The 16,982-nt window shown below is 40.7% G+C and overlaps 1 protein-coding gene across 1 annotated transcript; it reads right to left on the reverse strand.

Moving 5' to 3' along the window:
- Nucleotides 1-9,219: 9,219 nt before the first annotated feature.
- Nucleotides 9,220-13,496, reverse strand: LOC147938843 (uncharacterized). Its single transcript, XM_087465779.1, has 4 exons — nucleotides 12,491-13,496; nucleotides 10,677-11,435; nucleotides 9,615-10,517; nucleotides 9,220-9,503 (listed from the first exon to the last, which is right to left on the reverse strand). The coding sequence occupies exons 1-4, from the start codon at nucleotides 13,494-13,496 to the stop codon at nucleotides 9,220-9,222; spliced, it is 2,952 nt and encodes a 983-aa protein (XP_087321905.1).
- Between the last annotated feature and the right edge of the window lie 3,486 nt (nucleotides 13,497-16,982).

Below are 16,982 nucleotides of genomic sequence, written 5' to 3' on the forward strand. Positions count from 1 at the left end.
AGGTTTCTCTAAAAAACAAGTGAAAAACTAGAGTTTTTAATATTAATGTTCGGATCCTCTTTACAAGGAACAAGTTTCTCTATTTATATCATTATATGAACTAGAGTCTAGAGCCATAAGTGGAGATGTGAAGTAGACCGGATCCAAGCCGAGAAAAGTATTCGGATTTAAAATACGAGTCGTTGGATATATGCGATAAGAAAGTTCTATTTGTGCATTGATAAACAGGTTTTCAAATTTCAAATTCATTTTAATTTATTATTCATTTTATGTTTTTGTTTGTTTAATTATCATTTTATCATTTTAATATTTTAGAAAAAGTAAATAAAATTTAAAATTATACATTATAAAAACATTTGAATGTAATAGAATAGTTTGAATACACAAACATTAAACATAAACTGTTACTAAAAACACAACCATCAAAATAAAAACTTATAACAAAAAATATTATGTAGAATAGATGCAAATTTTCAAAAAAATATTGTTTAAAGTATTTTAAATAAAAGATATTTTATGAAGAATTATGGTAAATCTACAATTAAAAAAATCATTATGACAAAGTGATCCTAACTGAGAATATTGAACTAATGGTTGTAATGAGTAAATGTAATTTTCTATTAAATAATTGTAATTAAAAACAAAATAATATAAATTTTAAATATTAAAATAGTTTTTAACGAAAAATTACGATAAATAGATGCAACTTTAAATTCTATATTGTTATGAAATAAGTGTGATTATCCATCACCACATGTGTCTTCCATCTTAATGACACATATGCCTTTGCTTGGTGTAACACTTGTTCACCACTTGTCTTTCATATTTGTACACTTGTCTTTGTTACTTTGTGTAGTGCATAAGTCATCATAATCTTATCAATAGTATATATAGAGCTTATGTATGTGAGAAAAATGAGAGAGATGTAGATATAATAAGAAGAAGATAAGAGAAATCTTATTATCTCTCTAAGTTTTCTATCTAAAAAAAAAAAAAAAAAAAAAAATGAGAGAGATGTAGATATAATAAGAAGAAGAGAAGAGAAATCTTATTATCTCTCTAAGTTTTTTATCTAGTTTCCCTCTAACTTCTCTCTAAAGTCCATACACTCATTCTCTAGATCTCTTCTCTTTTGATCCTTCTCATAATAATCATCTTATTACCTCCAAGCTTATGATATAGTTCATAACACGTTATCAGCACGATGTCTTTACTGTTGGAGCTTTTATAAGGTAAGTAAGTTTATATTGTTTCAATTTATGTTTATAGAACATAAATATTATAGAAATCATGAGATTATGCATTTTTCCGGATTGATTGTTATAAGTAGTAGGCTTTGCCTCTTTTACAATCAAATATATAGCTAAGTGATTTCCGGACCGATTGTGAGATATATGGTAGGCTCTGCCTCCTTCACGATAAAAAAAAGGCTTGTCTTTTCTGGATTGATCGTTATATATGGTAGGCTCTGCCTCCTTCACGATTAATAAAAAGCTATGTCTTTTCCGGAAAGTTTGTTTTATATGACAGGCTCTGCCTCATATACGATCAAATATAAAGCTATATAAATTCCGGATTGATCATTATACATATATAGGCTCTGCCTAATCTATGATCAAATAAAAGGCTTTGTCTTTGCCTCACTAAAATGAAAATGAGGCCTCTTGAATCCTTACATGGGAAGCTATGATTTCTTTTTTATTTTTTAAAAATTTTCCATCTATTTATTTTATTCGCTAAATGATAAATATATTTTATATGAGATTTAATGAGATGTCTTTAAGATCAAAAATACATTTTTCTTGTGAGAATATATTAAGCACATGTCAATATATTTTAGACAGTGCAAAACTAATTGGAAGGTATAGATGAGTTAGTCTCTCGACTTCCAAAGGCATCAGATTTATAATTATCGATGTCTAGTGTTCTCTAAAGTCTCAAATAAACTCATGAAGTTTCAAAGACATTCTGTCTTAATAAAATTATTAAGTTGAGACTATAAATAAATATGGTATCGCATGTTTGACCATATTGGAGACACACATGTATATATAATTATATCATGCAAAAACAAAGATGGCAAAATGACAATAAATATGATATTCTCTAATGCTTCAAGCATTGTGTTACCGGTCAAGCCATCCCGGTCAATCAATGATATTAAAAATCATTGTGAATTTTTTTTGAGAAACAAAAGTTGTTTTAAAAGTATTGCATGCCTCCATGAAGTTGTAAGCACACCACTTCATTCATATTTCAGGTAACATCTAATTTATGTTGAATTTTTATTTGTTTATCTAAATTTATTTATATTTATGGAGTCGATGGTTGTATACTTCCTCCTTAATAATTTGGTAGGCTATGCCTCAATAGTCATATAATCTTGGCCAAAATCACCATTTTTTAAACAAGCTCATAATATATATGATGGTTCATTTCTTTTCTACTCCCCATACTAAACCCCGAATACAACCGATCTAAAAGTAAGATTCGGTGCAAGATGAATAGTCATGACAAGTCATCATCTTGAGAGGGGATGATACTATACCCACATCTTTATAAGGATCTAAGATAATACAAATGACCAAAATCGGTATGTTGTTGATCCTAATGTGGGATTCAGTACGAGATGAATGAACTCCAAGAGTTATCATCTCGAGGGAGAGAATTAAAGAATCCCAAATTGACAATATGTTGATAAATTTTGGTGAATTTGACACCCATAGCGATATAACTTTGGTGAAGTCATATCCCATAATTTATCATATATATGTCACATGTGATAAAGTATAACATCCATGATGTTTACTCTCAAAATGAGCTATAATGAATTGTTTATAGTGCAACTCCAAGAGATTGCAAAATGATTCATGGTGATGTAGTCTCTATGTTTTTACATGGAACATGCAACTTTGCATGTAAAATATATTATATATGAGGCCAACGGTTCATAAGAAAAATTTCTCCCATGTTATATATTCATGGTTGGAGATTAAATATTTTTCATGTTGAATCTTATGCGTGTGTGATATATGTTGTAAATACTCCTCCACGCCGTATAAAAGTATCATCTTAAGATGATTAAATATATAGATGCAGAGATGACTCTCCGGTCTAATAATATAGAGCCATCTTATGAGAGATGTGCGTATTGTAAGATTTGCATATCATCAAGTTGGATGATAAAAGTTTCCCTTCATTATGGGAGAATCATTGAATAGTTTGAATCTTTGAACAAATGAATACAATGAATATGAACTTGAAAGTTCAAAAGTTCAACAGATCACTATTCAAAACATATATTGCAAACCAAATGCAATAAGCTGATGGATGAGATTTCATATAATTATTGATCCTCACATAAATAAATATGAACTTGAAGTTCTAAAAAATCTCACATCCTAGCTAAAAATGCTCCAATAAAAATATGTCTCTGGTGGATGACATACTAAGTCTATGACACATAAGAAACATGATAGACTACTTTGGTTCCTAAGATATATAATATCCTCGAAAAGAAAAAGGAGCAAATTAAAAAGAGGATTATACTCTCAAAAGAGGAGCAAATAAACTCTTAAAGAGGAGTAGATAGACTCTTTAAGAAGAGCTAATAGACTCCCAGAGAGGAGCACATAGACTCCTAAAGAGGAGCAAGATATTTCTCAAAAGGAGTAGAGAAACCAATTGATATGATTAATAATGAAATCAGGTACCTGTATAAAGTCATTTATATAATGATTAAAGAGATCTCGTTTAACCATGTCATTACGGGAAATATGGAACCAAAGACATAATGTCAACAATAAAATTATTATATGGCGCAATGTGATTAATGAGGATCATAAATCTCCGCTCTGTGAGCGTATAAAGATATATATTGGCCAATAAAGAGGTAATCAAGTCTATATAAACTCGTATGAAAACGAGTAATTTTTGGACTATTGGTCCAAGCATCAGAAGGGTATAATTATATATAACAAAATGGTGTGTCGCGCCATATTTTGTTAAAATACCTTATCAAACAAAATGGATGCTATATGGATGACTTGAAATACATCTCATGGGATGCTTAAAGCTTATCCCGAAAGATATATAATATCATAATTATGTTCTCGAGAACTCATTGATGATCATCAAAACCTTTAAAGGTTATTTGCAAGAAAAGATCTTGGAAACATCTTCTGAAATAGATGCTATAATAATCAATTCTAATAGAAGTCATATATATATATATAGTCATATAATATCATGTATAAATGCTGACGAGCATTTATGTATCTTATGAATTGTGCATAGCATTTTCTACTAATCTCTTTGCAGCATAAAACTCATTCTCTATGAGTAGATTTTGAGTATGAGTTAAAACGTATCTCCTATTGCAAAGGTATGATTAACTTGGGCTTAATATATTTTGGAACTCCCAAGTTTGGTTTAGTTGGTTTTGCAGATGGAAGATTTATATCGGATCAATATAAAGATATATCGCAAAACAACGACTTCACGACGTTTCAGTGATAGACTTTGGCCATTGCTTGTTCAAGTCATGCCAAAATAATTGTGCTTCATATGCCAATCGAGAATCCATAATGGCTCAGATGATGCTCGAACGTCAACCAATAGTTACCCGCTGAAGACGGGAGCCTCGTAACATGTTGGCGAAGAACTTTGAACTGAGGGTTCGATCAGCATCAACTAGTTAATGATTGTTGAGACCCATTAACAAGAAGCAATGGAGAGGCAACAACTCTGTTTGAAGACTCTGTTGCATATGTCCCCCAAATCAAAGGAAGCTACACCAAGAATGCCAAGACAAGACATATTCCTCTCTTACACTCAAGACTTCGAGAAGAATAAGGAAGTTGATAGCCAGTCCATCAATTCAAGTAACAATGTAGCAGAGTTATTTACAAAGATGCTTCTGAATACCTCATTCAGAATGCATATTCAGAGATCAAAATGCATCGTTTGAAGATAATACTTTCAGGGGGAGAATATGATGATTCGCGTGGCTGCACTCTTTTTCCCTTATCATGGTTTTTATCCCACTGGGTTTTTCCATGACAAGGTTTTTAACGAGGCAGCAAATAACACGCAAAAGATCGACCTTGAATGAGAATGTCAATGATGAAGGTGGAGATTGCATCACTATTCGTTGAAAACTACGAAGCATATCTACAAAATCATTTCCTACTTCAATATTGAGAAAGCATATTCACAGTATTGGAATGCGTCATCTACGAGGTCTTTGAAGTCTTTTCGAGGGGGAGCTTATGTCATTGTACTCTTTTTCCCTCGTCATGGTTTTGATCCTAACGGGTTTTTCCGTGACAAGGTTTTTAATGAGGCAGTGCATAACTCATTATTGGTGATGGATACTCAAGGGGGAGTGTTATGAAATAAGTGTGATTATCCATCACCACATGTGTCTTCCATCTTAATGACACATATGCCTTTGCTTGGTGTAACACTTGTTCACCACTTGTCTTTCATATTTGTACACTTGTCTTTGTTACCTTGTGTAGTGCATGAGTCATCATAATCTTATCAATAGTATATATAGAGCTTATGTATGTGAGAAAAATGAGAGAGATGTAGATATAATAAGAAGAAGAGAAGAGAAATCTTATTATCTCTCTAAGTTTTTTATCTAGTTTCCCTCTAACTTCTCTCTAAAGTCCATACACTCATTCTCTAGATCTCTTCTCTTTTGATCCTTCTCATAATAATCATCTTATTACCTCCAAGCTTATGATATAGTTCATAACATATATTAAGTTTTATTCAATATATGTTCATAACATATAGTTCATAACATATATTAAGTTTTATTCAATTTCTTAATATAACATATATTAAGTTTTATTCAATTTCTTAATATATGTTATGATATAGTTCATAACATATATTAAGTTCATACCCAGTAGCCACCTAACCACATTCACAATCAACAGCGGAATAACAAAAACCAATATCCAATAATAAACCAATAATAATCCAATAACAATCCAATATCATAGCATAAGCAATAACCAAATACCAAACAACAAGAAACAAGGAACCAGCAACCTAGCAATGTTTCTAATGAATCAACTCTAGAAACCTAGCAATGCCAGACAACATCCAATCGAGTCCCTAGAACATCCTCCTCTTCATTGCCTTGATTCCACGATCACACTTTGCCTTTACCTGCACCACAAACCCAAATTGAGATGCATGAGTATTTGATAAACACTCAGTGAGACAATCCTCCCATCTACTGGGCTATACACACAAGCAACAATGATTCCAATGTTCCAAAACAAACAACAAACAAACAAACAAACCAGGAAACCAAACATCGTCTCGCTGGAAGGGAGGTGTCGACCGACACCAGCCTAGTGTCGACCGACACTGGCCTTGGTGTCGACCAACACTACCCCACAGTGTCGATTGATGCCCAATTTGCTGGTGTCGACCGACACCAAGTGGTGTCGATTGACACTCCTTCTGCAACTGCCATCCACGCGAAGTCGAGAGTCAAATCTCACTCCCAAATCTCCTCCAAATCATCCAATACTCGAAACCCAAGCCTTATACATCCGTAGGAACCTGTATCAACCAATCCCAGCAAGAAAACACACAAACAAGCAACAAACAAGCAAGAAAAAGGGAATCAAAGGCTTAGATTAGCCATGGTCATGCACTCACCTCTTTGCAGGAAGTTTCTGACCAACAATGGACGAATCCACACTCCCAGCAAGCTTCCCACACGTTCCTAGCCTTGAATCCTCACTCCCACAACAAGATCTCACCCACAAAGCCTTGAAATCTCACAAAAACTCCCAAAAACTCAAGAACGATGTTTTCTCCTCTTTTTCTTTGTTTTCAGCAGCTGGACAACCACAAAACACGACCTAGGTCGTTCCCCCACTTAAATATCATGGTTTAATGGTTCTCCTCAAACCAAACCGACCAAAAATCGATAATTAAATCGAACCGGTCGAACCGGAAAACAAACAGTGTCGATCGACACCTCCTGTGGTGTCGATCGACACCCCCACCAATTTACCAAAAATTAGTTTGCGGGTGTTACAATTCTCCCCCACCAATCTAGATTCGTCCTCGAATCTCAAACGACCATCAGCCAAGGACTCCCGTGCAACCATCCGTTTCCACGGCCCGCACTTCTCCGACTAATCTACAGAAGGTCACCTCTAGGCGATAGACTCGCGCTCCAGGCGTCATTTGCTCTCGACTTTTGGACTTTTCTTTACTCGTAGGCCTAAACCTTGAGTTTTATTGGCTCCTCATCAGACCTAAGTCTGCATGCCAAATGTTGGCTCGTCAACATGCCATAATATATAAGGAAAAATCCAACTCGTCTCTCGTGTCGTCACCCTACAGCGCGCCTCCAGACCATCATCCGAAGTCGATATACCAACCATACTCCCAAGTCACAAAGTCTCCGAATATGGCAGTACTAGGAGAACCAAAGTCCCCCAAGAGTCGCGAGCAAATGATTCTGAACACGTCTGAGTCCTATCCCTATCCAGGTTTCCTTCCCGTGGCTCGCGTAAAACATCTCAATGTCCTACCAACCACATATCCCCTCACTGGAATATCTCATGACCACACAAGGATCATATACATGCCACAAGGGCCGCCACCAAGGCCAAACAAAATATCCTAAAGAGGACCGCCACCAAGGCTAAACAAAATGTCCTAAAGAGGACCGCCACCAAGGCCAAACAAATGTCCTAAAGAGGACCGCCACCAAGGCCAAACAAATGTCCTAAAGAGGACCGCCACCAAGGCCACTCGTCCCGAAAGACCATCACAAAGACCATCTGTCCCAAAGGACCGTCACAAAGACACTCTGGCTAAACAGTCCGCCACAAAGGCCACGCAATTGGCTAAACAGCCCGCCACAAAGGCCACACACGGCTAAACAGCCCGCCACAAAGGCCACACAATGTTTAAAAAGAACGCCACAAACGGGCACACTGACTCGAAAGTCCGCCACTAAGGGCACACACAAGCCCCTCCAAGGCTCTCCACCGCTAAAATGGACAAATTCTAACTCCCGTAAAACTTTCCATATTTAGCACTTTTCATTTTTGGAAACTTTCCACTTTTGGAAACTTCTATTTCAGGAAAACTTTCCTCCAAAAGCCCCGCCTCACAGAAACTTTGTACCCCGAACACCACCTCATCTTGTTACTGAGTCGCACAACCAACCACCCCAAGCGACCGAGTAACAAGAGAGATGGGCTGGAATACTCCATTCCCGCTCCAGCCACAGATTACAGATGGAACCAGGTTAAACAAGCTCAAGTTGCGGCTTGCTTCTCATACCACTTCTTGAACCTCGCTTTCATCTTTGCCTCAGGCTCCCAAGTCTGCTCCTCAACACCATCACAGTCCCACAGGACTCTCATCAAAGGAATCTTCTTCTTCCGAAGTTCCTTGATCCTCCTCTCGAGAACCCTCACTGGTCTCGCTTCCAAAGTCATGTTAGGCTGAAGATCCTCAGGAATCTTAGCCAACACTCGATCACCCTCACGGAGACACTTCCGCAACATAGACACATGGAAAACCTTATGGAATGCACGCATAACCTCGGGTAACTCCAGTCTATATGCCACTGGTCCAACCCGCTCAATGTTGGGATTTAAGCGGAAGAGGTTGAGAGGAAGAAGAGAATTGTCGGCAAGAAGAATGAGAGAAAGTTATATTCCATAAGTATATCTTACAAAGGTTTACAAAAGGTTATTTATACTAAGAGAAATTAGGGCTACACCCTTTACAGCCGATCGCATAAGAGATAAGGAAAGAGAATTGGTTCTTCCCAAGAGTGAAAGCGACCCCTCCTTGTTTCCTTAAACGAAGCACAACCTGTGACTCCTCTCTCTCTTCTTCTCTAACGGTTACAAGGAGGATCTCGAACCTTCTCATGGCTTTAATGCAACCAGGTCTCCTCACTACTCCATATATTTGTAGATGACTCGGCCTCATAGCATAATTGTACGGACGCCCTTAGCATAGTTTGTACGGACAACCACTACTTGTTCGGACTAGCATGATCACTTGTCAATACTCCCCCTCAAGCTTAGCTAGGTGAAGCGGCTAGGATTGGAACGCATGAGAGATCACCTCATTAAAAACCTTAACATAGAAAACCACATGGGACAAAACTATGCTAAGGAAAAGAGTGTGATCTCCATAGGTTAGAGGAGTTTCTCACGGATGTGTTGGATCTACTAGTCCAAGCTTGCTGGAAATGTATTCGCAAATCTGAGGACTAGTAGCTTTGGTGAAGATGTCCGCCAGTTGGTCTTCGCTTGGAGTGTAACACGGCAAGACTACACCTTCTTCAATCTTTTCTCGCACTTTATGGCAATCTACCTCAATGTGTTTCGTCCTTTCATGGAAGACCGAGTTGGTTGCTATGTGAATCGCTGCCTTATTGTCACAATGCATAGTGATTGGTTGATCAGACTCCACTCCAAGATCCTTGAGGAGGCCTTTGAGCCATGTGAGCTCATTGGTTAGCTTCTTCATAGCCCTATATTCTGACTCGGCACTTGATTGAGATACAAACTTATGTTTCTTTGATTTCCAGGTTACTAGGTTGCCTCCAACAAATGTGCAATACCCTGTTGTGGACCTCCTATCAATTGTATCACCTGCATAGTCTGCATCACAGTAACCCACAAGTTCAGTGTTATCATTCTTTCCCATCCAAATGCCTCGCCCCGGACTGCCCTTGAGATAACATAGGATCCGCTCGAGTGTTTGCCAGTCAAAGTTTGTTGGAGCCTTCATGTGTTGGCTAACTTGGTTCACCGCATAGCATATGTCCGGCCTTGTGATCATGAGATAGATAAGTTTGCCCACCAACCTACGGTAGCGTCCCACATCTTCATATGGCTCGTGTGACTTGTTAACTGGAGCACCGGGTGTTGGCTTCTCCCCCTTTTGCTTGACCTGGTAACCTTCCTCAAGTGGAGTCGACACCGGTTTGGCTCCCACCTTACCTGTCTCATGTAAAAGGTCAAGTGTATACTTCTTTTGAGAAAGAAACAATCCCTCCGGAGAGCGAGAGATTTCTATCCCAAGGAAGTATTTAAGTTCACCCAAATCTTTAATATCAAAGGTAGAGTTAAGAAGAGCCTTAGTGGCACAAATACCCTCCTTATCATCACCGGTGATAATAATGTCATCGATATAGACGAGGACGACGACTCGGCCACCGTTGGTGCGGAGAGTGAACAACGTATGATCAGCCTCAGAGCGCTTGAAACCATTCATGCGTATGGTAGAGCTAAGCTTGTGGTACCACGCCCTCGGAGATTGCTGGTGACCGTAGATCGCCTTGTGGAGCCGGAGAACTTTATCCGGAGCAACAATGTGCTCTAAACCCGGTGGAGGATGCATGTAGACTTCCTCTGTCAGCTCCCCCTGAAGAAAGGCGTTCTTGACGTCCATTTGACAAAGCTCCCAAGAGAGGTTAGTGGCCAAGGACAAGACGACCCGGACTGTATAGAGTTTGGCCACCGGAGCAAAGGTGTCCGTATAGTCAAGTCCATAGGTTTGAGTGAAGCCGCGTGCGACCAAGCGGGCTTTGTAGCGCTCGATCTCTCCAGTGCTCATATATTTAATAGTGAACACCCACTTGGAGCTGACAGCCTTTTTACCTTTAGGGAGATCAGCCTCGTCCCAAGTTCGATTCCGGATCATAGCCGTCGTTTCATCGTCCACCGCATCAAGGCACTCCTTATTTTGCTTAGCTTCCTCGTAGGTTTGAGGAACAAAGTGCTCATCAAGCTTACCGAGGAAGGTAGAGTGATCCGAGGAGATAAGGTCAAGCGAACACACGGCCTGAATAGGGTGGGTGACAACCTGATTGTTGTAGTAGACTCGTTGATTCTTTAACCTTTCACTACGCCGCGGTTGTTTCAAACGTTCACTGCGCCGAAGTAGTGGTAGAGATGGTGTGGGCTGGCCTGTCTCAGCTGTACTATCGTCAGGTGATAGATCAGGTGGTGTAGTCAAGGCTTCTTCGGATTGTGTCTGTCTTGTCTCTTGAATATTGTTCTCCGTACGGGAAGGAGAAGCATCATGAGTTCCCGGAGATTCTGGTAATATTGTAGGCCCATCGAAGGGTGGTTTTGGTAGAGACGCCTCGGGATATGATGGTTTGGTGACGCCCAAATGGTCAAGGAGGAACCGCAAGTTGGTCGCCCGGTCAGTATTGGATTGAGATAAGTCTTTGAGGCCTTCCCAGTCCTTCTTATCATAATACCCTTGTTGTTCAAGAAACTTCACATCTCTAGAGACTAGTGTGTGGCCAGTGATCGGATCGTAACACTTGTTCCCCTTCTGACTTATTGAGTAGCCAATGAACATACTTCTAGTGCTTTTGGCCTCAAGTTTATTCCTTTGTTCTCCGGGCACTAAAACAAAACAAACACACCCGAACACGCGTAAGTGATCAAGAGAAGGTTTAACTTTGTTTAGTACCTCATAGGGTGATATGTCATTTAAGACTTTTGTTGGTGTCCATTTGATCAAGTAGCACGCCGTCATGACCGTATCACCCCAAAACCGCTTAGTGACATTCGAATGAAACATCATTGACCAAGCCACCTCCATTAAGTATCGATTTTTCCTCTCGGCCACTCCATTTTGTTAAGGCGTGTATGGACAGCTGGTCTGTTGAAAGATTCCATGCTTAGCTAGGTGCTCTTTGAGTTTGTGGCTTGTATATTCACCTCCATTATCCGATCTTAGTACCTTTATTTTTGCATTAAATTGATTAGTAACATATTCTGAAAATTGACAAAGGCATCATAGACTCTATCTTTAGCTGGTAACAAGGTGAGCCAAGTATATTTAGATTTCTCATCAATAAAGGTCACAAAATACTTGTTATTATCCCTAGATAGGCAAGAAGATGTCCACACATCAGAGTGTACTAAATCAAAGCAATGTTCATAAATAGTACTTGATTTAGGGAAAATAGTCTTGGAGTGTTTACCAAGAATACAAGACTCACAAGTGGAGTTATCAAACGAAACATTAGGCAACATTAATTCAAATGCACGAGAATGAGGATGGCCTAGTCTAGCATGCCACACATCACTTAAACTACTACTAAGATTTGAAGCAAAAGAAAACGAATTAGAAGGACTTGAAGCTTTCTCTAGGACATAGAGATCTCCTCTACCATCTCCTTCTCCAAGAACCTTTCCACTCTCAATATCCTGAAAATGTACACTGTCAGGTCCAAAAATCGCATAACAATTCAAATCTGTAGTAGCTTTCTTTACCGATAAGAGATTCGAAGTAAATGAAGGCATAAAGAAGGCTTTAGAACTTTTATCAAACAATTTTAGTTCTCCTATTCCTTTAACCTATTCTCTATCTCCATTAGCAATAATAACATTACCTAGTGCCGGTTTTATGTTGTGTATAAGACTAGGGTTACTAATCATATGGTGAGAAGCACCTGAGTCTACAACAAGTGAGGTACTAGGTTTTGAAGCAAAGAAAGTGGTACAGGAGTCCTTTAGTGCGGCAATAGACTTGATGAGGGCCTCTAGGTCCGACTTTCTCACCAGTTCTCCAAGGGAAGCTGCCATGGCCGTGGCTGCTGTGTCTCCTTGATTTGCTGCTCCGGTGCCTTGACCGCTTGGTCCTCCTTGCAATAAGTTCGCCTTGAACTTTGCCGGCTTGAGATGCGGGTGAAGGATCCAACATTTGTCTTTCAGATGACCCCTATTCTTACAATGGTCGCATACCATTGCTTTTCGGTCCTCGTGCTTGTACACTCCCTTGTTAGCCGTAGCCAAGTCCTCCTTACCGCTAAACAAGCCTAGCGACCCTTGCTCTTTTTGAACTTGAGAACACACATCTTCAAGTGTTGGAAGCTTGTCACCACGAAGGATGTGCTTGATAAGGTCGTTGAACGCTGGATTCAGAGTGAGAAGGAGACCGAAGACCTTGTCTTGTTCCTTTCTTTCGTTAAGGATGGCCGGATCTATGGTGGTCGGCCGAAGCATCTCAAGTTCGGCCCAAAGAGACCTAAACTTGCCAAAGTGCTTTGTGAACTCCAAGTCTTCTTGGTGAAGACAGTTGATAGCCTTTCTGACTTCAAACACCCTGGTCAAGTTGGTTACGTTTCCATATACGTTCGCAAGTGTCTCCCATAACTCCTTGGCCATCTCACAATAAGAGTATGCTTCAAAGATTGGTGCATCAAGCGAGTTTTGAAGAATGGCAAGCACGGTCTGATCTTCTTGGAACCATTTGATTTCCTTATCGAGTTCAGCCTCCTTGTCTTCTTCCTTTCCTTCTTTACCGTCGTTCTTGGTGACTTTCTTGGGAAACTGGTCTGTTTCAACGTGAATCCATAGTCCCCGGCCACTCAACGCGGTCTTTGTGGTTCTTTTCCACAACAAATAGTTGGCCCATTTTAAGACCACCGGTGTAACAATAGGTTTGGTAGTGTCCATGAGCGAGATTCGCGAGAGATAGAGAGAAATGATAACTAAGAATGTCGAGTAGCGAGTATAGAACACAAGTAAACCGAGAATAGAGAGAAGGATTGAAGAGGGTAGAATATAAGAGAGAATAAGAGTAGGTTTAGAGAATCAAAGATCGAAAGACTGCTCTGATACCATGTTGGGATTTAAGCACAAGAGGTTGAGAGGAAGAAGAGAATTATCGGCAAGAAGAATGAGAGAAAGTTATATTCCATAAGTATATCTTACAAAGGTTTACAAAAGGTTATTTATACTAAGAGAAACTAGGGCTACACCCTTTACACCCGATCGTATAAGAGATAAGGAAAGAGAATTGGTTCTTCCCAAGAGTGAAAGCGACCCCTCCTTGTTTCCTTAAACGAAGCACAACCCGTGACTCCTCTCTCTCTTCTTCTCTAACGGCTACAAGGAGGATCTCGAACCTTCTCATGGGCTTTAATGCAACCAGGCCTCATCACTACTCCATATATTCGTAGATGACTCGGCCTCATAGCATAATTGTACGGACGCCCTTAGCATAGTTTGTACGGACGACCACTACTTGTTCGGACTAGCATGATCACTTGTCAATACTCAATCACTCTGAATGGACCCATATACCTCGGACTCAACTTAGTCTCTGACAATGACCTGTTCGGACCCCGCAACATGGCCATCTTGAGGTACACTCTGTCTCCTACCTGAAACTCAAGATCTCTCCTCCTACTATCGGCATAACTCCTCTGCCTATCCTGAGCCTCCTTCATGTTCAGCTAGAGAACCCGAATCTTCTCTGAGATCTCCTGAATAAAACTAGCACCAAACATGCTCCTCTCCCCCACCTGAGTTCAGCATAATGGTGTACGACATGGTCTCCCATACAAAGCCTCATAAGGAGCCATCTTAACTGTTGTTGTAAGCAAACTCTACCAGGTTCAGATGATCTGCCCAATGGCCACCCCAATCCAACACACACATCCTCAGAAAATCCTCCAGCGTCTGGATCGTCCTCTCTGATTGTCCATCAGTCTGGGGATGATAAGCTGTACTCATATGCACCTTAGTGCCCATCTCTGCCTGAAATGCCTTCCAGAACACCGAAGTAAACTTAGAATCCCTGTCAGACACAATGCTCGCTGGCACCCCATGCAGCCTGACTATCTCTCTCACATACTTCTTAGCCAAGACCGCTGCTCTATCAGTCTTCTTAATGGCTAGAAAATGTGCTGACTTAATCAACCGGTCCACGATGACCCAAATAGCATCAAAAGTCTGTGACACTGGCAATCCGACCACAAAATCCATGGTGATCATATCCCACTTCCACTCAGGAATGGGTAAACTCCTCAGTAAACCGCCAGGAACCTGATGCTCAGCCTTCACTAGCTGACACACATCGCATCTCAAAACCCAAATAGCCACATCCTTCTTCATCTCGACCCAATGATAATACCTCTTGAGGTCACGGTACATCTTAGTCGCTCCTGGATGAATAGACAACTTGCTCGCATGAGCCTCTCTTAGAATCTCCTGCCTCAACTCCTCATTCTTGGGCACACAAACCCGACCATGCACCAAGATAGTATCATTATCTGAGACCTGATACTCTGAATCCACATCCTTAGAGGCATTCACCAGCCCCAAATCCTTCTCCTGAGCCAATCGCACCCTACTCAGAAGATTTGCTCTATCAACTGCTTCCAAACCCAACGGTTCCTGTGAAACAGCACACAAGCTCAAAGCACTGATCTCCCCTACCAGAGACTCCATCTCCTGCTCCTGAGCCGAAGCTACCCTCTTCCGACTCAGAGCATCTGCAACCGTGTTAGCCTTACCAGGGTGATAGGCTATCTCCAAATCATAATCTGCCACAAGCTCCATCCACCGCCTCTGTCTCAAATTCAGCTCAGGCTGAGTGAATATATACTTCAGACTCTTATGATCTGTAAACACCTGTACCTTTGCACCATAAAGATAAGATCTCCAAATCTTTAGGGCAAAAACTACAGCACCCATCTCCAAATCATGAGTAGGATAGTTGCCTTCATGCACCCACAACTGCCGCGAAGCGTAGGCAATCACCTTCCCATGCTGCATCATAACACACCCCAAACCAACTCTATATGCATCTGTATAAACTAAATAGGGTTCTCCCTGCTCAGGCAAAGCCAACACTGGCGCACTAGTCAACATCTCCTTCAGGCTTGCAAAACCTTCCTCACACTCTTCTGACCAAACAAAAGGAACATCCTTCCCTGTCAACTTAGTCATAGGACGTGCTCTGCTCGCAAACCCCTGCACAAATCTCCTGTAGTATCCTGCCAATCCAAGGAAACTCCTGATCTCTGTGGCATTCTGCGGTCTAGGCCAATCTCTGATAGCCTGAATCTTCTCTGGATCTACAGAAACCCCCTCTGCAGAAACAATGTGACCCAGAAAGCCCATCTCACGCTGCCAAAAACTACACTTGCTCAACTTGGCAAACAACTTCTGCTCCCGCAGCTTCTCCATAACTGCCCTCAAATGCACTACATGCTCCTCATGACTCTTAGAATAAACCAGGATATCGTCGATGAAAATGATGACAGACACATCCATAAACTCCTGAAACACGCTGTTCATCAATCTCATAAATGCTGCTGGCGCGTTAGTCAACCTGAAAGGCATCACCACAAACTCATAATGCCCATACCTCGTCCTGAAAGCAGTCTTCCTCACATCTGCCTCATCTATCGGTATCTGATGATAACCCGACGCCAGATCTACCTTGGAGAACCAAGTAGTACCCCTCAACTGATCCAACAACTAATCGATCCTAGGAAGAGGGTACTTTTTCTTCACAGTGACCCGGTTCAAACCCCGATAATCAATGCACAACCTGAAACTCTCATCCTTCTTCTTCACAAACAACACCGGCGCTCCCCACGGTGATACACTAGGACGGATGAATCCCTTACTTAACAAGTTCTCTAGCTGCTTCTTCAGCTCTGCCATCTCTGCTGGAGCCATCCTCTAAGGAGCCTTGGATAACGGCATCGTCCCCGGTTCCAGTTCAATGGGAAAAGGATCCGACCGAGATGGTGGTAATCCCTGCAAAGACTGAAACACATCCTCAAACTCTTCCACGACCGGAATACCGCTAACCGTAGACTTTCCCACTGACTCTGGCATAGATATAGTAACTAAATAAGCCTCACGGCCCTTCTCGATCATCTTCCCAGCCTGAATGGCTGAACGACCAATGACTCCTCAAAGTCGGTCTAATATCCTGAAAAACCAACTTCCCTCCTGGACGCTCAGACTCCACTCTACCTCGATGGCAATCCAAATGCACCATATGCCGATGCAACCAATCCATCCCGAGAATAACATCATATAATTCCACTGGACTGATAAGCAAATCCGCTGGCCATGACTCCCCTGCGATCTGAATATCAACTCCTCTAGCTTGTCCAATCACTCTCAGGAACTCGCCTC

The sequence above is a fragment of the Camelina sativa genome, chromosome 9, assembly GCF_030686135.1.
Source record: "Camelina sativa cultivar CO46 ecotype springtype chromosome 9, ASM3068613v1".
Taxonomy (NCBI): domain Eukaryota; kingdom Viridiplantae; phylum Streptophyta; class Magnoliopsida; order Brassicales; family Brassicaceae; genus Camelina; species Camelina sativa.